The 24,113-nt window shown below is 41.3% G+C and overlaps 2 protein-coding genes across 15 annotated transcripts in view; both read left to right on the forward strand.

Moving 5' to 3' along the window:
- Window positions 1-295: 295 nt before the first annotated feature.
- Window positions 296-20,505, forward strand: topaz1 (testis and ovary specific PAZ domain containing 1). Of its 14 annotated transcripts, none has more exons than XM_034704449.1 (21): window positions 296-707; window positions 6,118-6,380; window positions 6,486-8,764; window positions 8,848-8,861; window positions 8,971-9,071; window positions 9,428-9,474; window positions 9,564-9,631; window positions 9,800-9,858; window positions 12,460-12,546; window positions 12,831-12,888; window positions 12,987-13,138; window positions 13,295-13,387; window positions 13,480-13,586; window positions 13,733-13,799; window positions 15,416-15,587; window positions 15,674-15,774; window positions 18,108-18,273; window positions 18,614-18,766; window positions 19,234-19,437; window positions 19,537-19,723; window positions 19,803-20,505. In XM_034704449.1, the coding sequence occupies exons 1-21, from the start codon at window positions 461-463 to the stop codon at window positions 19,999-20,001; spliced, it is 4,824 nt and encodes a 1,607-aa protein (XP_034560340.1). In that variant the 5' UTR covers window positions 296-460; the 3' UTR covers window positions 20,002-20,505. The 14 variants fall into 14 exon arrangements, with proteins under 14 accessions (XP_034560340.1, XP_034560345.1, XP_034560338.1 ...); XM_034704447.1 differs by having other exon boundaries at window positions 301-752; window positions 6,483-8,764; XM_034704448.1 differs by having other exon boundaries at window positions 301-752.
- A 902-nt stretch (window positions 20,506-21,407) lies between these two features.
- The window catches only part of trim71 (tripartite motif containing 71, E3 ubiquitin protein ligase), a 30,678-nt gene continuing 27,972 nt past the window's right edge, over window positions 21,408-24,113 (forward strand). The window contains exons 1-2 of the mRNA XM_034705166.1: window positions 21,408-21,725; window positions 22,542-23,286. Coding sequence (XP_034561057.1) covers window positions 22,549-23,286 — 738 coding nt within the window. The 5' untranslated portion in view covers window positions 21,408-21,725; window positions 22,542-22,548. The remainder of the gene's footprint in view (window positions 21,726-22,541; window positions 23,287-24,113) is intronic.

Consider the following 24,113-nt stretch of genomic DNA (forward strand, 5'->3'; position numbering starts at 1 on the left):
ACAACAAGCTGATGGTAATCTGTGTTTTGGAATAAATATTTTGTAGTTTTCCAGTGAATATCTTCATTTTGATGTTCCATTCCTTTTAATGTGTTATGAAATGTTGTGTGCTGTTCCCACATTTACAACATCTGCATTTTAACTTGTAATAACATGTTACAGTAAAGGTTATGACCGCAATATGAATATATTATGTAATATATTTGCAACGAAAAATTCTAATTGATTGCACGTTGAACGCATTGCGCATGCGCAGTGTCGGTTGCACACCTTAGTTCCCTCGTTCAGCTGTAGTAACTAATTCGAGCAGCAGGGACATATGCAGTACTAATGGCAGCGTCGAGGCCTTCACGGGTCTAATACTGAAAGTTCAGCTTTATCCCAAAAGCACGTTTTATCGTAAGCAGAATAAGAAATCACTATTTGTTTTATTTACTGTAACCTCTCTTTATCAGCCAGCATGTTACCATCTTGTAGCAGAGTGAAACTGAACCGTGTAGCGTTAAAACACGTTATTGGTCCAAGACTGGTACCGCGTCGGAGACGAGATCCGGGATCAGCTGTCTCGAAAAAAGAAGAGGAAACCCGAACTGAGACTTCTACGGCCCATAGCAGCGATGAGCCCGTCCAAAAGATTTTAACAGACCAAATGTGCCCAACAAATGTGACCGACATCTCTGAAGCAGTGCCGGAGGAGAACTGTCTAGGTACGAAAAGGGCAAAGAGGGGAGACATGCAACAGACAAGAACAGGTAAAGATAATAATAATGTGGGTTTAACAGAAGAGGGACCTGACACAAGAGGCAAATATCAGAAGAGGAAACCAAACAATAGGAGTAGGAGCCGGGTGAACAGCCTCGGTCAGCTCTGCAGCCTCAGACTGAGGTTTACATGGTGCCTTTGCACTGCCGCAGACTTTGCATTGATTAAAAGGACAGAAGTCCGTCGCCGAGTGAAGCAAAGGAGCAAAGTCCCCATAATGTCCAACAAAACTAAGTGTAATAACAGGGGTATCTTGGCCCAAGTACCAAAAAGCCGGACCTGGGGGGCCGTAGGTCTTGTGTTGGACTTTTGTCTGGTGAAAGTAAATCCAGACCAGACAATATGAACCACAAAGGTCGTTTAACCCACTGTGCAAAAAGAGATAGGGACAGACATCCAGAGTTTCAGGACTCAGTGAAAGCCAAGTCCTCGGGGTGGGACCTATCTTATACAGTCTATGGGTGGGACCGTCAGCCTGCTGCAGAAAACACAGGACCAGTCCAAACAGGAACACGCTCCCTGTCTGCCGGACTCAAAAGTAAGGTGCAATTTAGTTGTGTTGTTTGCACAAGTGAAGTTTGTGAGACTTTGCCATCAGTACAACTCTTAAGTGACATGGCACCGACCTTATAATGTTTATTTTAGGTGTTTTAGCTCGGTTGGGGCTCACGTGTCTGCTTGTACTAGCGTGTTAGGCTAGCGGCAAGGCTAAAAGCTAACTTCTGCATGAACTACGAAGAGTGAGTCACTTGGAGAGGGTTTGAAATACGTTTTAATACACCCAACGCTTGAATAAGAGCCACCATTCACATATTTTATTCCTGCTAATATCAGTGATAAAAGAGCAACTTCAAGGAACTGCCATGTTGTGATTAGAACATTGGTAGCTCGGTTGCTGCTAGTCTGTCTAAGGCGCATTTTAAACTAGAAACGCCGCAACGGTCTGAGGAACCGTCTGGGATTTTGTAATGTAAAAAATATTCTTTGTATAAAAAATACAAGCCTGTCACTCTATGAGTTTTCCTAAAGATGTGTGAAGCTTTTAAGGTTCTCAAACGAAACCAACAGGATATCAGAAGGTTTATACTTGCTTCTTCCTACCGCTGCTGCAATTACACAGAGGACTGAGCAAATATGATTATAGTGATACAATTCCCGGGCTTCCTTTCCCGGGGCTATTGTGCTTTTGTAGTTTTTTTTGCATTATCTATTGTTTCTATAGGCGGGAATTAGCTAAACAACACTTATTTGGTGCTTCAACCCAAGGTAGGCTGTATCAATAATTATGTTTTGGTTTTGTTTCGTTTCATGCATTATTTTGTGTGGGATAAAGTATTGACGATAGGGATGTACCGAACATTTTCGGCCGAAAATTGTCTAAAAGCGCATTTTCGGTTTTCGGCCGAAACACTTTTATCACCGAAACAACAAGGCCGAAACAGAATGCTGTGATGGCGCACTGCTAAGACTATCTGTGTGTGTGTGATAGAAGTGAAGTGGCAGGTAAACATAGCAGCGTGTTACCCTCTGTGATACAGAGAGGAGCCACTTAGCAGCTGCAGTTAGCTATGCAGGGATTTCCATCTGTTACCATGGCTCTACCTGCTTCAAAGTGTGTTAACACTCTTTCTAAAGTCCAAAACGTGTAGGGTCGATGTATGTAATGGTGACTTAAAGCTAAATGAACAACTGTACATATTTTAACTCCCGACGGCCGCCGCTAAACATAGTTAATGTACTTCGAAGATAAACATTTCATTTCAGAAAAAAACTTTTCACAATAAAAGTTCCCTCGTGTTATGTAGTCGAAAAGACTTTACTTTGAAAGGGCTGCAACAGGAAGCAGCATGTTGTCAGCTGCAATAACTTGACATAAAATAAAGTACCTGTAGATCCTGTAAATTACATTAACGGGGAGGAGGAGAGGAAAGGAAAGTCAGATAATACAAATTTAGTAAGAAGCTACAAAGTCCTGAGTTCTGAACATAAAGAGGATTATTAATTGCTCTTTCTGTGGTCTCAGGCTCAGACATGAGTATAGTGTTGCATTGCAGACTTGTTTGATGGGTCTCACAGTGAGTTAACATATTTTCACGTGATCTTTTTTCAGTTTGTAATGCCGCAAAATATCATTACCTAAAGAATCAACTATATAAAAAGTAAATCCGTAAATCCATAAATAGGTATGTTTGTTTCGGTTTCGGCCAATATTTTTCATTTTGGTGCATCCCTAATTGACAACACTATAGTTAGCCTGCACCAGGTTTTACTTTGGTGCAGCTGTTTGACCAGCTGTGAATATGGTCTACAAACGAGCAAAGGCTAGTTAGGCTTGATGATGTAAGTAGTCAGCTATAGACTGTAAATAGTAGAGAATATTTTTCTACAATCACCCTCAGTAGCAATGAATACGAATTTACCCTTATAAAATATCTCACCAGAGCGTCCCGATGCGTCGCCATGAAGCCTCGCTGAACTCAGAGCAAGCTCAGACTTCGTTTGCTATAGGCTTATATAATAGTAAAATATTTCCTCTTTATTTCTGCAATGGCTAATGCAAACTCCAGACAGTAAATATAAGTGTAACCTACAATGAAATTCATCTCAACAATGACGACACAACCACCTGTTGCGCTGTCTAGACAGGTAGAAATTCTTCAAAACTCAGTTTACACCAAAACATAAAAATTTCGTTCCCTAATCTTTTTTTAAAACGAAAATATATATTAAAATGAGTAAAAATGTGATCCAACTGAAGAATTGTGATCTGCTATTAATCCCCACCTTGTTTCTGGAGGGAAAAGCGTCTTATTTGGTCCTATACAATTATTTGGTTTTTTTTGTCCCGAGGCATGTGAGCACTGGAAAGAATTGACCCTCTGGGAATTTGTCCAGCCTGAACAGTGGGAGAGACTTAAGTCACGAAATGTCCTAACCATAGACTGTAAATAAAAATGGACAGCGTTGCTCCGCCTCTTCCCGTTGTACGGCTCTTAAGCCAAAAAACCCGCTCCTGGGCGCTGCCATTGTGCAGCCAGAGCCTGTGAAGCCACTGTAACGAGCTCCGTCCTACAGCTTAGCGTCACAAGACGCTGTGTGTCCTTTCCCTCTACAGCGGCTGTAAAACCCTGTTTTTTAAACTCTAATAACTAACGAAAAAGAAACTTCTCAGAAAAAAGTGGCCTTGAACTGAATACGGATGTGAGAAACATTTGTACAACGTGCAGCCAGCCACCAGGGGGCAGACACACTGCTGAAAGCTTCATTTCCAGCTGAGCGAGATGCACCCTTGGTCCTCACGGAATCAGCAGGACCTACAGCTAACGCCAATGTCCAAGACGCTGTGAAAGCGTTCATGTGCTTGCTGGACAGCACACTGCAGAAACACATTTTGGACTAAACTGTTAGAGGCGCGCCACTCTGAGGGCAGCTGGGATCTATCTCTTGCAGAGCTAAAAGCCTTGATCTCTCTCCTGTTGGTTAGAGGGGCTTACAACAAGAACAAAGAGATGGAGAGTTTTTGGTCAGTGGAGTGGGGGCTGGCTTTTTTCAGAGGCACAATGGCGCAACAGAACGTTCTTTTTCCGGGTTTCCCATCATTATAGGTCAGGGTTGCCGTGCTGAATCAAATGGTAGGCAGTTTACTGTGATAGATGCCACGGAGATGGCCTGTGGCCGTTCTACAACGTCCTTGACATGGCTGCACTAAACGCGCATGTCTTCATCAAGGCATGCAACGCGAACACCAGTTGAGGGAGGAAAGCTTGCGCGCAAAAAGCAGTCAGCTGTCTGTGCCAGTGAAGCCACAACAGCCAGCAAGGAGGCAGTGCCAGCTCAACAGCAGCTGTAAGCAGAAAAACACACTCACCTGCAAGGGCTGCCACCGACCTGTGTGTGGCAAGTGCACCCTACAGGTGGAGACCTTTTACCCCAAATGTGTGCTATCGGTGAAGCGGTGCTGATTTTTAGTGTTGACATGTGTTTTTGCACTTATTTGGTATTTTCTCACGTTATTTTCGTATAATGGCAATTCTAGTATTTCATTGTGGTGGTTATTTTTTTTTTGTGTGTGTGTATTTGTCTGTGTGTGTATCTTTCTGCCTGACTGTGAGTGTGAGTGAGAGAGGAGAGAGAGGAGAGCAGTCTGCACAAATAAAAAGAACCTGTCTTTCCGTCACTTCGGTGTATCTATTCTATTATGCAAAGTTTTCTTATGCAATATTTAAGTAATATAGATATTATAGAGACAAGAAATAACATAATAGGGTTTAAATCAATTTTCCATTTCAACAGAAGAGGTGAGGCGCAGCAGTAAATATGTGCTAAAATGAGGAAATAAATAAATTAACGCGTCATTCTATATCGGCATTACACATTGAAAAGGTAGCCAATCATGTTCTCTTCTTTTTTTGTATACATGATACATTGTTTATTCTTTCATAATGTATTGTAACTACATAAAAAAATGCATTCTTTATGTGCTTCTAGTCAAAGAGGATGCAAATTCTCACAACGGTATGACAGACCGGAGGTGGCGCTATAGGGGGGCACTGGAATGTTGGCGGTCCTAGTGTTAGAAACCACTCTTAGAAACAGATCTTTGGGAACTCAAGTCTCACTAAATTTTATAAAAATTTTGGCAGATTATGTCTTGAAAGTAAATTTATTAATAATTTACCATGAATCGAAAATCATGTTCCCATCAGGTTAGTGTAATCATGCATGCTTCCCAATCCTGTCATAATATGGCCAAGTGGATGGAAACAGTCTCGTGATACTAGGTATACATAGGTGTACACCATAGACTGTATAAAATAGGTGTACACAGATGTGCAGGGAAGACAGTCTCAGATATTTCCTCTGGATGTTTGCTAGAGTGACCAAATGGGTTTCACTATTTCAAGGAGAGATCCTTCTTTTGATCAATTAAAGACATAATGTTTGAATAAACTTTCAATAGAAAAAAATCTTCCTTGCTTACTTTGGGGCTTTTACAGGATTGTTTTGTGTTGGAAGTGTTTTTTCCCCAGTAAAATACACATCTGTCAACCCATTACAGCATGGCAGACTAAACCAGGGGGAGACCAAACCATACTCAAACCTTTTAATACAAGCAAAGTGAAGGGGAAAATAAAGCTTAAAGAGGTTGTATTTTGAGAAAGAAAATAATGTCAGGGATTAGCTGATTTTGGTGGGGAACCATACTGTTAACCAAAAAGAAAAGAAAAGAAAAGAAGCTAAAAACAGAGTACTTAACTGGCAGTAGGATTGGTTCTCCAAATTCTTAATGATTTCATGTGGTGGCTTATACTTTAGTATTTGCCCTATTTAACAGGATTTTGTTTGTACTTGCAGACACTGAAAGAAGTACGCACTCAAATCCCACTGGACCTACGGACTCAGAGGGGTCTTTGAGGAGAGCTGTCAAAGCCTCCCACTGTGGTCTCTGTGGGGACTGTAAATACATTTCCCCTCAGCGGAAGACACTGGGTAAGCCAAGGCAAAAAAGCAGTGGCCCAGGGCCAGGGCAGCCTATAGTTGATTTTAAGCTTGAGGAAAGAAAAACAGCCCCAGAGATCTCTCAGAAGAGTGTCATGTGGAAAGACCCTTGGCCGAAGGTGACACTTTGTGACGTAGTCCAAAACTTTGATGCTTTAAGTCACGATTGTGGCTGCATGTTACCGGATGTTCTCAAAACCAAGGTTGTGCATTGTTTCAAGCAGGAGATGAGACCTGGATTTGGCCCTGGTTGTTCCGACTGCAGTGAACAAGAAAACAAGAAAGATGCCCACGCTAATACTACAGAGAAGAATGTCTGTCAGTCAAAGAGTCTGACCCCACATGACAGCAACATTACTGAGTGCACAGACTTAAAGTCATTTACCAATCATACCCCATGTTGTTTCCTTGAGAGTTGGACAAGTGAAGGCTCTGCAACCGGTTCTGCTTCTCTCTTATTAGATGAATGTACTACCAAAAGGGAGTGCAGGACTGTCATGAAGGACAGAAATACTGAGCAGGATCCCGGGCCAGGCTATCCCCTCACAAGAGTTGGGCTTTGCAGGGACAAGAGAAAAAAGCTGACAGATTGTTTTGAAGATGGGATTTTGCCTCCTACTCCAGACCTGGACAGCACCAACAACTCCAAAAAGACAATTGAAAATGACAAAGAGAAAACACACTTTTGGGTGTCTTCTAATGGCCAGCCTTGTTCAGAGAATGTCCAAAGTGTTGGCAGCAGCAACACCTTTAGCCCTGATGTGTCAGGAAACTATGTTCATAAGAAACCTAGTGGGAGGAAAGGCAGTCCCTCAAAAACCAATGCAGCGCAAATGTCCCCTGAGCTGTCCTGTCAGAACAATGAAGTGGATTCAGATGAACCAGAGTCATTCACCTGCCAAAGAGTGAGGGTCTTTAAAAGAACAGTCCTTTTTTCCTGTGCACGCACATACATGTCCTGGCCCTTCACTAAGTGTAGCTGGACCCTGACAGCCAATGCAGGGACATCAGCTCAGTCTGCAGAGCATGTTGATGACAGAAAGGAAGAAGAAGATGGAAAATGCATCTTAGCAGAGAGAAATGGGACAACACACGATGATATGTCTTTATACTCTTCTTTAGGAAGAGACATGGAGTTTGCTCCTCATTTAGTGGAGGCAGAAGAATTACAGAATTCCCTTTCCAACCCCAGTCAGTATGGACAGAACGCAGCCTCGCCTTCATCCTCACCAGTTAATGATCCCAAAACTGACAGCTACCTATCTACCCGTTCCCCCAAAGCACTTTGCCCGAGTGGCTGGAAAACTGCTCCCAGATTTTCCCCCATGTCATCTCCATTTACACATAGTGGTTCAAGCAGAATCTCGTACACAACATCCTCCCCGACACCTTCAGTCTCCTTACTGACCACAGTCAAAAGTGTCGAGTTGGCTGAGGATCTATCAGCCAACACATTGCCAGTGCTGCTTTCACCCTCACAAGTGGTCCAACCTGTACCAAGAAAGTCACTGATGTGCGATGAGGAATCCCAAATGACTAGATGTCACAATTCTGAGTCCTACACTTCATTCGGATCGTTCCACCCCATCACTCAAGAGGAACAAGAGAGCGATGAAGAACTTCTTGCAGACCGGTTTCCTCCTAAACTGGAGCCATATTACAAAACGAGCCCCGTTAACCATGATCTCGTCTTCACAGAAAACAATGAGGACATGTTCTCAAATGACTTTGTGCTTCTACCAGTGCTATCTCCTGTCATTTCACCAACACCTCACTTTCCAACCACGGCCCTTCCTCAAAGTCCAGTCTGTTTAGATGAAGAAGAGGAGGAAATAAATGAAGAACCCAACCAACACAAATCATTACCTGGATGTTTCATTCCACATATTGTTTATGGCAATAATGGAAAGACTGAGGATGATCTTGTACATCGTAGCAAACATTTTGAAAGAATCTCGAGGAATTTAATATCTCAGGCTTCTCTGAGTGAACAGTCTTTTCCAAGCAGTGATGAAGATCTAGAAACTGATGATGGAGAGCATTTTATGCAGGTTGACAAAAAATCTGAAGAAGTTTCCTCAGGCTCTAAAATAACCCCTGGCTTGGATGCGCAGGCAAAATCCTGCTCCTCTTCCTGCAGTGACAAAGATGATTATGGAGCCTTCAGTGACAAGGAACAGCCATGTTTGTCCAGAGAGGAGCTGATAGGCCCATGTAAAAGAGCAGGCCCTGATAGGGCTCAAGTTAAAGCAAAGGCAGCTGGTGACACTCATCAGAGTGTTTGGGATGAGTTCACAGCATTTGAACAGGATATCCTGCTTGTGGATGTGATTCAGGACGACCCAGAGCTGTTTGAAAACATGCCCCAGAAAAGTTTGCTGAAACTAGGTCCTACCAGGATTTCTGAGGTCCTCAAAACCAGGAAAGGCCAGGCATCAGTTGATGTAAAAAAAAGGTCAAGTCTTGTATTTGTTAGTATCTCATATCCACAGTCAAAGACAAAGTATGTAGACTGATGCAAATGAAATAATGATGCTGTTTGTGTTTCAGATTGACTCCTGTTAATATTGTTTTTCAATATGACAGTCCTGATATCAAAGGTATAACCTCTCTATATATTCAGATTGTGATGAATTGATACATGGACATGAGCTGAAGTTACAAACCCATAGAGTGAACATTCATTTATTTTATATGCATATTTTACAGATGAGAGCAACAGCAGGTCATGGAGACCTCAGAGTGTCAGAAACCCTGCCACAAGGGAAAGGATCACATGGACTGCCAAAGAAAAGCCAATCCGGATCTTGGTAACTCAGTGGGTTTTATGTGGGCATGTAGTGGACCAGGACCACACTCGTAGCACTTACTTCAAGGCAACAGACATTATAAACACGTAACTTCAAAGGTGCAATGAGGGTTAACAAAACGTTATCAGGGTCTCTCTTGCATAAGTGTTGATTGTGTGTCTCCTCAAATCCAAGAAGTAGAGTAATGTGGCCGAAGTTTGGTCCAAGAACATGCACTGTAAGATAGCGATGTTGTCCTACTCCATAATGAATAAGCATGATGAGTAAGCAGGGCTCTAGTTTGTGCCATGTTGTACTAATTAATGCTAATTAACAATGTTAATTGCCCATTGTAACTTGTTTTTGTTTTGGGACAGCGTCAGCCTGATGCCAACAACAATCATGTAAACGGAGGCCTGGAAAGGTTGTTGTGACATCTTGAAACATTTTGGTTGACTGATTTTTTTTTTTTGGTATTGTTTTGATCTGAGGTGTTTTTATGTCCTCTTACAGGAGCCAGCCAATCCAAACAGTGATCTCTCTGCATAATCACACCCTTGCACTGAAGACTCCAAAAAATGGTGAGGAGATCATGACATAGGCATAATAGAAAAAGACTTATTAGCTGGTGTCTGTATGGACAACTCCACATACTGTGATTTTGTTTTGTTGTCAAGTGTTTCCTGTTTCAAGTAGAAACTTGATCCGTTCTATTTGACTGTTATTGTGCTCCTTCGCTCTCTCTACAGGGTCATGGAACACAAACTTGACAGACGCAGCAGAGTTAAGGCGCCAACAGTCAAATGCTGTAAGTATTAAATCAAATAGAAAAATAACCTGTTTTAAAAAAAAAGACTTTAACCTGAAAAGTAAAATGAATACCAACAAATACCAAAGAAACAGTAAGGAATCTCTGTTACCTGAAACCATCTGTTACAGCTAATGTGAAACAAGGCTTGTGCTTCATTCACTGTATGTTTCATACAAACGCCATAAATTATGAAATTCTGTGGACAAGTTTTGAATTTGAAATGTTGAACGACTTAGTGTACACGGCACACTTGGTATGACTCACTCCATTTATTGGGACAAGTTTGGGGATTTAAACTTGAGTGTTCTCTGTGATCGATTTTTGGAATTCACAACAACCAGTTATTGATTAATCATTGAAAAAATAAATTAGATAAACATAAAATGAAACATAAAAATAATCCCTGCGGATATACGGTCGTATAAAGTGAAGGCTCAGGCTACAACATGTGGATTTACTGCAACAAGAGACCTGAACAGAAACATATTTCAGACTCGCAGTGTCCGGTTTTCTGTCTACTTGTTCTTATTTAGAAAAATAAGCATGTGTAGGTGGTCAGGTGTCAGACAGGAGCACAACCGGGTCATAATCCGCTGGCGGAGGAAAAAAGTGCTCGGGGAGACCTGGCACGCAGCCCCCAATTGAGCATCTCTGCGACGTCAACTCCTTTAGTCAGCTGATTCACATCGAAACATGCTTTAAACGTGAAACACCTCCCTGATAACTGAACCAAAATCGAAAACAAAAAACGTGTTTGAGTACGTTCTTAAGCCAAAGAAACGCCTCTATGGGCGCAGACACATTGCACTGGTGCAGCCAAAGCATGTGCATTAGCAGTCTGGCCAGTATGGATGTGGGACTGACATCACACCCTTTCCACAAAGTAATACATGCATTTGAACTTACTCATAAAAAGTCCAAGATAATGATAATAACAGTTTTGTTTATAGAGCACTTTTCAAAAACTGGGTTACGAAGTGCTTTACATGGGCCGCAAAATAGAACAAGCTGGTCATAAAATCACACAAGACAAGATAAAGAAATAAAACATAATTTAAATACTTGAAATAACTCTGAAGGAATACAATTATATTAAAATATACATTTTTAAAATGATTAAAATCAAGTGAAATAAAATAAAGTGCAGGTAAAATCAGGAAAGGCTCTGTGATAAAGTATGTTTCAAGAAGAGATTTAAAAGACATCGTTGACTCAGCAGACCTGATCTCGGGCGGATTGTTTCAGCAGAACAGATTCTTGAGTTGATCTTAAGCAGACACTTGTGGCTACGGAAAGTTCAAGGATTGTTTTCTCTTGTGGTTCCTCGTCTATTCCGCTAATCTGGTACAGAACACTGCAGGAGCTGCATTTGTCAACAGAGCTGTAAATCAATCATCTTTTTAAAATCAGTTACCTAATTAAAACTAAAAATCTAAGAGAAATAGAAACTCTGGAATAAGTAAGCAAGAATAGAACTTTCAACTTACTTACAAACTTACTGTTTAAGAGGAATTTGTTTGATGTTTTTAATTTCAAAATTTCACTAACGTTTCATCTGTTAACACTGGAGGGACGGTTTTATGACCTATTCTGCACCCAGTCAGTTTGAGGAGCTCTAAATCCTTTGGCTTCACACTCGGTGAACACTCATGATGTACATTTTCATATACAGTCTATGGATTCAATTTTGTGCGAGACAACATAGTGTTGATTTGTTACATTAGCCTAACAAGCCAGCACAAGCTTACTTTGTTGTGTTTTCTGTCTGGGAGGTGGAGCGTAACAAGATACAGCATGTTTGAAGCAGCCTCTGGTACTTTGGGATGTCTTGTTGCTGTCTCTCTTAGCTCTACTTCACTTAATCTCAAAGACAAAATCAGTACTTATTATTACATTTCATTTAGAGAAAATCTTCAGTTTGACGATAAGCATATTTTCAGATTCATGTTTATTTAGTAAAATAAGATCAATTATGAGATTTTGTCATATTATTAGTTGCTAGGGGAAATCACAGACTTCATAAAACGTGATTAAAATGAGCTCCAGCTTTTATATCACTAACACTAATATATCAAAAATTGCTATTAGATGATATTATAAATATCCTGAAATTGAACTGTGGTTTGATTATTATTATATTTTTTTTCAGTGCAGTGTGACTGATAGTGTATTTCTGCACTGTGGTACTACTACTTTTAGGCTTCTTAAAGATCAGAGTAATTATTCAACTGTTCTTTTTTTCGTTACAAACCAAGATACATTTTTCTGATGAAATAATCCTCCAAAAAGCTTTGCATGCTTAAATACTGGTACCCAATTTTTTTTATTTTGTCTTATTTTTTTCCTTACAGTTTGCCATATTTAGGAATGTCCTTTTGAGGGGATAACTTACTAACTTTAACATATACTTCAATAAGGGCCACCAATCTGTGGAAGCAGCCCCAGTTATGCCACATCTATTGTCATGGATCTGCCACCTATACTAAAGAAAATATATCAGATTGTATTTGGCCTAAGACACTGAGACTCGTGCTATAGTCTCCTGACATGTTTTGATTGGATTTGATTGTTGAAATAATTTCTCTTCTTCTCCCTCAGTACTGCAGGCAGTACTTCAGTGAGTCGCTGTCCTGTGGGTTCAACATGTGCTGGTTCCTGCACGTGCCTGGGGATGGGGACGAGAAGGTATCAGCAGCACATTGGTCTATAAATATACCAGAGTCGTGTAAAGATACGCAGTGAACGTCTGTGACTAATCAATTTAAGTCTAATAGGAAGACCGTGAACTTGTGCTTTGTTAGTCAGTTAGAGATCCAGTGTCAAAGCCATTGACTGGGGATCAAGTGATGCCTGCTTTAGCCCTCTGATCCTGATTGTTAGAGACAGAAGCAACATCACCCTCTGCTGTTCCAAAGCTGTAACTACACACGTGAAGAATAATGGACTTTCTTTCCTTTTTTCTTTTTCAGTTTTGCATAGAAACTGTGACACGGTTCACCAAGAACCCAGTGTGCCTTCAAAAAGCAGGTACATTGTAAATGTATCCATCATCTTCAAGCTAAATGGACACATTAATGTGGTGGTGATTTGTGATTTTTTTTTTTTCTATCTGTACTTGTATGCAGGGGCTGTCTTTACAGGCTACTACCAAAACAACCCACCAGGAGTGTATTTTTCCATGCCGGTTCTACTATCGCTCCTCTGGGCTCTCCTCAAAGCTGGCATGCTGTCCGATGTGTTCTCGGTCCTCAGTGTCAGCTCGGCCCATAAGATAGTGGTCAGTGTGGTTTTCATTTATCTTTTAAAATTAATACCATAATCTAGAGTACATCCTGTAATCCTGCAGAGGGCTAGGTATGGCCAGATAGGCACTTGAGGTAACTTCCAAATGATCAATTGCTACTTGGCTCATTAAAATGTCCTCTTTTACCAGCCTGGCCATGAGTTTGTCTTAGCTCTCTTCAACTTTGTAAGAGAAAAGAGTCTCCTGAGTTTGGTGCCTGAACTCATGCAGCTCACATTCAAGGTATCTTGATTCCTTCAACCCTCATCTAGAAGATTCTGTTGCTGGTTTTTCATGTGTAGGTGGAATAATTTATTGTGGCTACATGTTGACAGATGGCTAGTGCAGGCCTGGTGTTGAGTTCGGACTGCTTGGATTGTGTGAAAAACACTCCTGAGTTCCAGAAGACAAACTCAAATGTTTCTGTATCCGACAACCAAAAGTGAGTGGAACATTCATCCCCCATGGAGAAACACTCAGTCGTAGCACTGTCCAAACTCTATTAGATTATCATTCATATTATTCGTCAATCTTGTTTCAACACATTTTTTTGGAGATAGTTTCTAAATTATTCTGCCTTTCTAATAGCAGGATGCCCACTAGTGGACCCTTTCCAGAGAACCTGAAATTGGTTCATGCCATTGTGGAGATAGAGGTTAGTTCTTCTCTTAGATAGATATCTTTTTTCTTCAACTAAAGTATGAAATGTAAGGTGCAGCAAAGGAAAGACTTGCACACAAGATTTTCTTTTTCCTTACAAAGCTGGTAATACAGTGGCCTTGAAGTCCAAAACACAACAATCATCAGAAAACACAACACCAAAAAATAAACATTCAACAGAAAATACAACAACAACAAACGAAAACTCAACAACGAATCAGAAAACACAACATGAATTAGAAAACAAAGCAATGAATCAGAAAACACAACAACAAATCAGAAAACACAAAAACAAATCAGAAAACACAACATGAATCACAGGATTGTTGCTGATTGTACAAACGCACTGTCCAGAAACTGATGTTGTGTTGTCTGATTTGTGCATTCAATATACAGTGATTGAACATTTATTTTTAACATTTATGTTTATACCATCAGGAGTACGATATGTGATTTCATCCTATGATAATATAATGTCCTGTTTTTTTTTTTAATGTTCTCTCTTAATCTGTGGGCTCCATAGGGGGTTAGCCCTTAACTAGGGAAAGGTTTTATAGGTAAGCATATGTAGAGGGGTTCACAGTGCATGCCTCACTATGCACTGAGGAATGTCCAGGATACTCTGAAACATATGCATTGTTGTGTCTGTCCAGCCCCAATTTATTCAATCTAGGGATGTACACTGTAAGTATTTTCCATGATCGATTTTTGAAAATGTTAACGATCAATTATTGATTAATTGATAAAAAAAATAAATTATTATTCTTATGCAAAAACAATGCCAAATACGTTGTTTTCCCCCTAAATTGTATTTTCTACAGCAACAAAATACAAATAACTGACGGGATTGAATACGGGTACATGTTTGACACGCAGAATATCAACGATCAGGCTCATTAAAATATTCTACGTGGACATAGTCTTATAAAGTGAAGGCTGAGACTACTAACAGAAGCATACTTCAGACTCGCAGTGTCCAGTTTGCTGCCTACTCGTTCTTATTGAGAAAAATAAATGTGTATTCAATCAGGTGTCAGCCGAGAGCGCAACCGGGTCACTATCCAGCTGCAGAAAAGCCCAGACGGCTCTGATGTTGCTGCTCTGCAAACATAGTGTACCTGAATTTCCCACCTGTCTGTTGCCTTCGTATCCAAAGGAGGGAAATGTCCTGTTTAAAGTTGATAACCTTCGTGTCGTTGTTGGCAGCCGTTTTGTATTGATCCTCTTTAAAAAAGCGCACGTGGAGACCTGATGCACAGCCGCAGCCGCCATGAGACCACATGTTTGTTCCACGTGACGGAAAATTGATAAGAAATTACTCGAAACACGCATTTTTGTTAACAATCAATAAATCGATAATCGATTAATTGTGGTCATCCCTAATTCAATCAGTATTTATGGAACCAATACCTTTTATTCTCTGTGTGCCTTTGCTGAATCTTGTGTTTATTTCCTCACCACCGCACCACAGAAGAAATAGTATGTAGGGCATTTCTTTAAGCCGGCGCTCAATACCCATGCACCTTTTCATCAACTTATGCAATAAAGGGATGGTTTCTGTTTTAAATCTGACATTGGATTCATGCCTCTCTTTGTGTTTCTGTCTGTCAGCTCTGTACCAAGCAGAAGGACTGGAGGCAGATGGGGGAGGTTTTCAGGTCGATCTGCCAATCCAGCCAGCGCCCCAACCAAGTGGAGCGAATCAGCGGTCGCATTGCCATAGCACTGCTGTCAGAGAGCAAAGACAAGCTGTCACTGCCCTTTGCTGCATTTGCTGAGACAGGTAAAAAACACAGTGGTCTTCAAGACCTGTTTCTACTTGTCTCTGATAAAAAAATATTACTATTAACTTGACTCTTCTCTTTTCAGTTTCTCAGAATGAAGAGGAGGAGAGCCTGAGCAGGAGTTTTTTAGGCAGAATTGGTGTCTCTCTCATGTTGAGATATCACAAAACGCATCAATGGGCAAAGGTAAAGGAACAACTACCGCACTCCTTTGTCATAGTTACATCTGATCTGTTATAGCCTCTGAGCCATATCCAGTCCACACAGTCCTTAAAACAAAGTGTGTAGTTAGCACATTATTCATGTTGGAAGTTTCTGGGTTTGTCCCATAGACTGTAAATTAACTTGTTTGGATCAGCCACTAGATTTACAGCACCCCCTGCTGACTGACTGGCTGCAGAGTAGGTCATAAAACCCGCCCCAACTATGAAAACATCAGTCAGACTATATAATGATAATACATGTTAAATACATTTTTCTCAGACATGGTTCCAGTCGGGATAGTTAGTTCTCATCATGCTGATTTATGTCCAAGTGCTCATTTCTCTTAGAAGTTTAGTTTGAATTAGTTATTCAATTTAAAAAATAGCAGATGTAGCGTCATGATTGACAGCTCTGTTGACCAATGCCAGCTCCTACAACATTCTGTTAACAGATTATAGAGGAGAGGAGGAACAATTTGAGTAAATGTAGCAAACTCTACCACAAGAGTCATTGAACTTTCCAAAGCCATAAGTGTCTGCTTCAAATCAACACCTGAATCTGTTTTGCTGTGGACTGGACCCACCGGGCAGATCTTTAACATTTTTATCAGTCATTTCAATACATGTTTTGGGATGTCACGTCAGTCCTGCGACTCGTAAGTGCTAATGGAGGCCGTCTTTTGGCTTCAAAGCTCACAATGGGTGGAAATGAAGTGATACATGTATATACCTGTGTATATACATGTATATACTCCCCCATGAACAGATTCATACCATCCCTGCATAGTCTCTCACTTCACTAGCTCATTCTGTACTAGGGCTGTCAACGAATATTCTAAATTCGAATATATATTCGAATATTTAAAAAAAACCGGAGATTCGATTGTGAAAAGTCATATTCGACTGTGGAAAAAAACACATCGGCGGCTGTTTTGCGAGTGGGCGCACTGCATGCCGGGTCAGGGACAGGTCACAGGAGTCGCACATGCACAGCGTGAAGACGGCAGAGAGCAATCCTTCCGTCCCCGGATCTTCAGTGCGCTCTGAACGCGTCTTTTCCTCCGCTGGGAATACAGTGAATAAAAAGAGATCGGGCCTCTTCACACTGACTGTCTTGTGTTTTTGGCAAATAACCTGTCAGGCCTAAGACCCTACATTGACAGTGGACTAAAAGAGCCCGACAATCAGTGACACTGGGATAAAATGCTGTTTTTCCTCTCTTTTTTTATACAAGCGCCAAGAATGTAAGTGGACTACTTTTTCATTTTTAACTTCAATTAATGTTAATAATATTTGCTTCAATCACTGATTGAAGCTTGCCTATATTAGGGACAAGAGTCGGGACCTTTAATTAGTGTTACGGTATAGACCATTAGGTCATTTACTTGTTTTGTAATGTGTAGGTATGTTTTAGGCATGTTATATCTTAAATAAAAACATATATACAAGTAGTTATCTTTTTGTATTAGTTTGTCCACCTGTGATTGACATAATGCGCAAATATAGATATTCGAATGGTTCGAACCTATGTTTTCTTTTAGAGCGAATATTCGAATGTCATTTTGGAGCAATTTTGACAGCCCTATTCTGTACTGACTCTCTGGCTGCTGACGATATATATTATAATGCATATTACATTATATTATATAATTATTGTTATTATATTATATTATGTTATATTATATTATAATTGTTTACTAAAACTGATCATTGCACTATTATCTTCATCCAGTCATATTACATAGCCATATTTATTTATTTATATTGCTCAATCTTGCATAACCAAACCATAATCACACCATGTCAACCTGTCGCTATGGAATATTTTTTTAATACTGCCTATAATTACTACTATTAACACAATGTGAATATATGTTATTCATTTTTATTCTGTCTTTATTATCTATTTTTATTTGTACTTGTTTTCTTTAATTTAAACTTATTTTCGCTGCAACAACCAAAATCCCCCGGTGATCAATAAAGTAATAGCTCATATTATCATATCTTATATACAGTCAATGTTGTGTCCTGACTCAGCTTATTCAGCTAGATTTGAAAGCAGTAATTCAATGAAATATACTTGTCTTACATTTTAGGATATTACTTGAGCTGTTTCTTGCAGAACAAAAAAAGCTTTATCATTTCAGATGCATGCTCTTTTCTTATGTAATGACCTATCTTTTTGGTAGAATGATAACACATAAATGCAAAGATGAGGTTATCTTAATGATTACAGAAAATTAAAGTTTTGACAAAGTGTTAAAATGAGCAGTGTTACTAAGACTGTGTTGCCTTGCATTTTTTGCCCTCATATAGGGTCGAAAGGTGGTGGAAGTACTGTCCAGCTCCAAAGTCAACTACTCATTACTGAAGGGGTTGTTTGGGAATGAGGATGGAGCATCTCGCTGCTGCCTGGTCACTGTGGCTACTGAGTTATTCCTGCTGAGTGGCAGTGTGGAGGGAGCTCTAAACACACTCCGAGGTAACAGCTTTGACTGCATTGCGGGTAGCCATATTTGGCTTAGCTGGCCTTGTACAGTTTTCAACTCCACTTACTGTCCCTTTGAGAGAAGTGGGTAACCATATATTTCCAGAAAAGTCATCTAAGATAAATTAGGGTGTTTAATTCAACTCTGTTTTGGGCAAAAAAGAAAAACTGCCTCAGAAACTGAGCTGGATATAGATTAAGATTACATTTTTTTTTTAACCCTTACAGTAAATCTAGATTGTGCAAGATAAATAAGTTATGAATAGCAAATAGTTCTGTACCCTGTCCCTCCTGTGTGCTGCCTGTCAATTGCAAAAAGTTTGTGTTATTTCAGAAAACAAATGGTTTGTGAGTTCGTGCTCGTGGCCGTGTGAGCCTGCTGATCTGGAGAGCAGGATTCGTGTGTTGGCACGTCTGGCTGAAAAATCTTCTCACAGAGACTCGTTTGATATCCTCAGCAATCTCCCTGGACTCAAGGAGACGAGCAGTAAGAAGGAATTCCCTTTTCATTCCCCTTTTGTTTGAAATCAAATTTTTCTAACTTTAAATAAAATATATATCTGCATAACTCCACATTGAAAGTTTGATGAACCAGAGGATAATCTAAAACACTTTGGTTGTGGCTCAGATCTGTAGCTTGTTTGACAGAAGTGTCGGCACACTTTGATTCGGTCAAATCCAGATGATTTGAACTAGCTTTGAAATGTATTCTATGTTCAAAATTGGCAGAAAGAAACTTTATTAAATGTAAGGAGAATCATTTTTGAGCAAAGGGTTCAATTGTGTCCTGTATTCCCAGCGCAGGAAAAAAAAACATAGGCCTAGCTACTACAGGTAAAAAATACAGAGCTATAGGTATTTTACTGACCCTTGATAACACAGATTGTAGACATCCAAAGCAATAAGTTCTCAGTTCAATCAATGGATAACCATTTGTTGTTTTTTTTTCGTCAGACTCGGTGGATATCTCGAGGTACGCCTCTCAGTTTAACTTTCACCTCCAAGTGTGCTTGGACAGACAGATGCTTCCTGTTGCTTCAGACACAGTGGACTTCATGCTGTCTAAAAACCTGGCAGTTGATCCCACTATGCTGCACATGCTTTTGGACAAACTGGGCAAGCAGAACCTCTGGCACCATGCGCGGGAAATCTTCAGACGTAAGTAACATCTTCTGCTCACCTTACATCAATAAAAGACAAAATAAATGAATGACTTTGCCACTTTGAATACATTTAAATGTATTGTATCCCTCTCAGATGCTCTAAGTGCGGAATACTACCCTGGTGTTTCTGCTCCTCCTGGTTTCTTCTCACTGATCATCCCCTGTCGGCTGGGGGAGGTGGAGCTGGCTCTCACCTTAGAGATGTACATCACTGTCAACGCAACTGTTCTCCTCCACCAACCAGAGAACACATCCTCCTGTCTCAGCATTACTTTGAAGAGGTAAGGTGTGTTTGTGTGTGAGCACCTGGATTGAAATATGTGATGTATTTATGCATGACAGAGCTGTTTCTTTTTTCAGGACTCAAAGCTGTGAAAGCGAGTACCTTTCCGCTGGCAGTCGCCTCTTGTCAGCATCTTGTATCCCCCAGCCTAAACTAATTATTCACTACAAATATGTGAACGCCTCACAGGAGCAAGTCTTCACCCTGGACATCCCCTCAGCTCGATTCTGGCTCCGCCACAATCATAGGTGGGCCAATGAGGTGTGGACTCATTGAACCAGGTTGGCGCTGTAGTCCCTCTCTTTGCTTTCTGTTTGGAGGGCCAATAAAAACAAAACAAACACATGAAATCAGTTAACCATTGTTTGTGAATTTCTGTTGGCTGCATGTTTGTAATCCCAGAGACTGACACTAGAACTTTACACCATGGTAACATATTTTTGTTCTTGTTTGTTTTAATATGTTTAAGGGTTGTTTTTATCACTTCCTTGTTTCCTGGAGAGTTCTTTAAGTGTATTCGTCTTTGGTTTCATCACTCAGTATTTTTGTGATTTATTGTTTGAATAAGTAATCATTCTATTGGGGAACAGAACCCTACAATTTTGTAAGATTTGAATATTTGGTTATAAATAAATGTAAATAACATCTGAGTGAACATAGGTGAGTATTTGAACTGTGTTAAGTCTTTGCAATTGTTATGTTACTGTATTGTTCCAGAGTTGTCACTTTGATTTCCTTTGTATGAATTTTTATAATAAAAAAGTTGTTCTGCTCCAGAAAGCTTGTTTGGAGTTTTTCTTCCGGACATTGTGATCCTGGTTCTTATTGAATGATTACATCTAACTGTCCAATATAAAGCTGTTACCCTGTTGGGTGCTTTAGCACTCTGTTGTTGGGAGGAATGGTGTGAAGCTGTATGTGATGTTGCTGCAAACCCAAATATTTTACATTCAACAAAGTGTTGTTGTGTAATAGCTCACTGACATTTCCAATCTCTTAAGGTCAGAAATCTAAATTAAAGAGTTGCAGTAATCTCACTCCCTCAGCCTGTTTTTAGACTACTCCTGTGTCTATAATGTGTAACAGAGCTCATGAACCACCAGGGGGAAGTCCTTGGCTGTGGCAAGAAGAACAATCATTTGCAGGGTAATAAGTTAGGGATGCACAGTTAAAAGGACATTTCAAAAAATGACTAAAACATTTTTATTTATTATATATTATGCAAGAATAAGTAGGAGCATATAGCAGTATGTGACTAATGTTAAGAATAACCCTGAAAATGTACAATAGACAGGCCTGAGGGGCAATCTTAGAAACATATATGAAAAAAATAAAGGATTGTAAAACTTCATATTGTGCGTCAATATAAATATGAATATAAATAAAAAATGTGCTTGAATTTGTATTTATTATTCACACACGCGCGCGCACGCACACACAGTCTTGATCATTTGCATGTACTGAGATAACATTTTCACTTTGTGCAACATTACACTGTATACAGTCAACGGGGTAACCATTGAACCCCGATGTGTGACTCCACTTCACTGACACAAATGCGCTCTGCGGGGACCATGGCGGCACGCACGCCCTTACGACCACACGCCTCTATCGGGAACGAGCGTCCGGTGAACACCCACACCCCTTTCTCCTCCTCTCTGCTCCCTACAGCGGAAGTGGGTCCATTTTTTTCTCAGTGGATAAGAGCGGCTCGAGGAGCTGCAGCCGGAGCGACACGCGCCCACGAGAGCGCACACCTAATGTTTATGGTAATGTTAATTCGACCGAAAGTAAACAGCAGCAACCACAACGAAGTAAGGGACGCAATAAAGGTCCACACGGTCGGTGGACCGGGTTTTCCGCGGTCGTAGGGCTTCGTTTTGCACGCTGCTGTAGAAAATTCCTGCGCATTCCTCCACGCAGAGATCCACAGAGGGAGACCAACCAACACACTCAACGGGGAAGGATCGCTGGAATCGGCCTCTTTACAAGGCGGACTGGTGCGTTCACCCATAAGGGCTTGTGATTGAAGTCCAGTGTTATATTTAGGGTCGAACAGGGACTCTCAGCGGTTATTTTTGATGCCCACGGACCCACGGCTTACTATGAGATCGGTGCTTTGATGAATAATTTACAGTCTCGCTGTCCGGGGCTCGCGCAGCTACAACAAGCCGACCATTGGCTGCGCCCAACGCCGTCTGATCGGCCCTTAATGGTGGACTAAAGAGAACCACAACAACAAACACAGGGCAGATTGGAGAACAGACATTAAAACAGTGTTTTGCTTGGTTAAAGCTCTTTCGGCTGCAGTTCTGTAGCTCAGAGTCTCGTAGTCATGTTGTCGGAGCGGTGGGGGAGGAGAGACGGAGCCTCCAGGATTTCGACGCCGACCCAGTGTCACTCCAGGTTCAGGTCTATTTTGTGAACCTTCAGAAAGACCATCTGCTCCGACGAAGCGCCAACATCTCCCCTTGCTTTCTCGTTGGTCTTAAATAATGACGCGGATGCTTCCTCCATAAAACGCCTTACACAACTGAACTGGACTGATATGATCTTAACAGTTTGAGTATTTCTCTTTTTGTTACCTCAGAAACAATCTTTAAATAACTGTTATGAATAACTGACTACCTCCTTTATACTGTCAGGTCAGAGTTATATAATACGGGAATAATCTGTAGGACCGTTTTTACTGTTGAGCTGACTTTATTACCTCATGAATCTACCTCAGAGCAACTTTATTTTCTACACAACGTAGCGGGCCAATGTGTCAGCAAATAAATACCTCAGCCTCATTGCTGCTCATGTTGTGAACTCAGTCTGCAGATGGCTTCGTTTCCAGACTCGGACCTGCAGACGTGCCCGCTCTGCAAGGAGCTGTGCGGCTCCTCTGCTCCTATTTCCTCAAGCTCTTCTACCTCCTCATCTTCCTCACATACCTCGTGCTCCTCCAGCCAGACCACCAGGAGGCTCCACGTCCTTCCCTGTCTCCATGCCTTCTGCAGGCAGTGCCTGGAGGGCCAGCGGAGTCCTGGGGACCCACTGAAGCTTCGGTGCCCCACTTGTGACCAGAAGGTGTCCATTTCTGAGGCCGGGGTGGACTCCCTGCCTTCCTCCAATTTCCTCTTCAGCAACCTGCTGGATGTGGTGGTGAGCTCTGAGGAGCAGATCCAGAACAAGAACGGTCACCACCACCACCGGGGAGGTCTAGGTGTAGGCTCCTCCAGCTTCCATCTCCCCCATGGAAGCCTGCTGCACCCTCACCACCTTGGAGAGCCTCAATGCAGCTCCTGTGACGAGGAGAATCCTGCCACATCCCACTGCATCGACTGCCAGGAGTATCTGTGTGACAACTGTGTGCGGGCACACCAAAGGGTGCGGCTGACCAAAGACCACTTCATCGAGCGCCTGGGCGACAACCTCCACCTCAGCCGGATCAATGCCAACAGCAACCCGGGTCAACCAGGGGTGTCGGTGTCCCTCGCCCAGTCCCTGCAGAACAACTTTGCCCTGCTGTCCCTATTCCAGGACCGCATGAGCTTCTGCCAGCACCATGACAATGAGGTGAGTATACATACATGTTGTTCCACTCGCTCATGAAGACCGAGGTCTGGCTGGGTGCTCTCTAACATGAATAACACTTTATAAAAAGGAATTAAATGCATGACACATGCTGGGACTTCTAAATTTCAGAGTGTCTTGGTACCTAAACCTACCCTACAGGTCTTGGTGGTGTTCACAAAGTCCTATGGTGTAATAGCATTATGTGTGCGTTGCATAGAACCATATTAGGGGCCATATGGCCCTAGGTTCAAAGGGAGCTGAGTGGCTCTTCACCTAGTTCCCTGGAGACGAAAAGGCACGTGTGCAGAGCTGGATTTATGCACACACATACACACACAGATGCTGCGTGCACACACGCACTTATAAGCATAGACACATGCAGAGTCTGGTTAATCTGTACCACACCATCCATTCAGGGCAGAGAGAGGCCCCTGGAGTAACTGCACACATGTTTCTATGACTGTTAGAAGTTCTATCCATGGACATATTGTGGAGATCTTTGCTTTTTCTCAAAATGGGAAAGACAAGTTGGAACTCAAGGCCCAAAGTTCTTTCTTTTTTTGAGAGACCATGTGATCCGGGCAAAGTAAACTACAAAGGCCTGTAAAACAGGATCCAGCTTCTTCTTGCTTCAGTCGTATGGTCAGGAAGAATAACAAATAGCTTTTGTAAGGGTTTTAGGAATGTCTTTTTGTACCACTTCTGGTTTTTGTTAAGGAGCTTGGAGAGAATCCCTCCAACAACCACAGAGAACACATTTAAACAGAATAATTTAAAAAATATCTTCCAAAAGCATATTAAAGAAAGGAAAACATATGAGTTTAGAA

Source organism: Notolabrus celidotus, chromosome 16 (genome assembly GCF_009762535.1).
Source record: "Notolabrus celidotus isolate fNotCel1 chromosome 16, fNotCel1.pri, whole genome shotgun sequence".
Classification (NCBI taxonomy): Eukaryota; Metazoa; Chordata; class Actinopteri; order Labriformes; family Labridae; genus Notolabrus; species Notolabrus celidotus.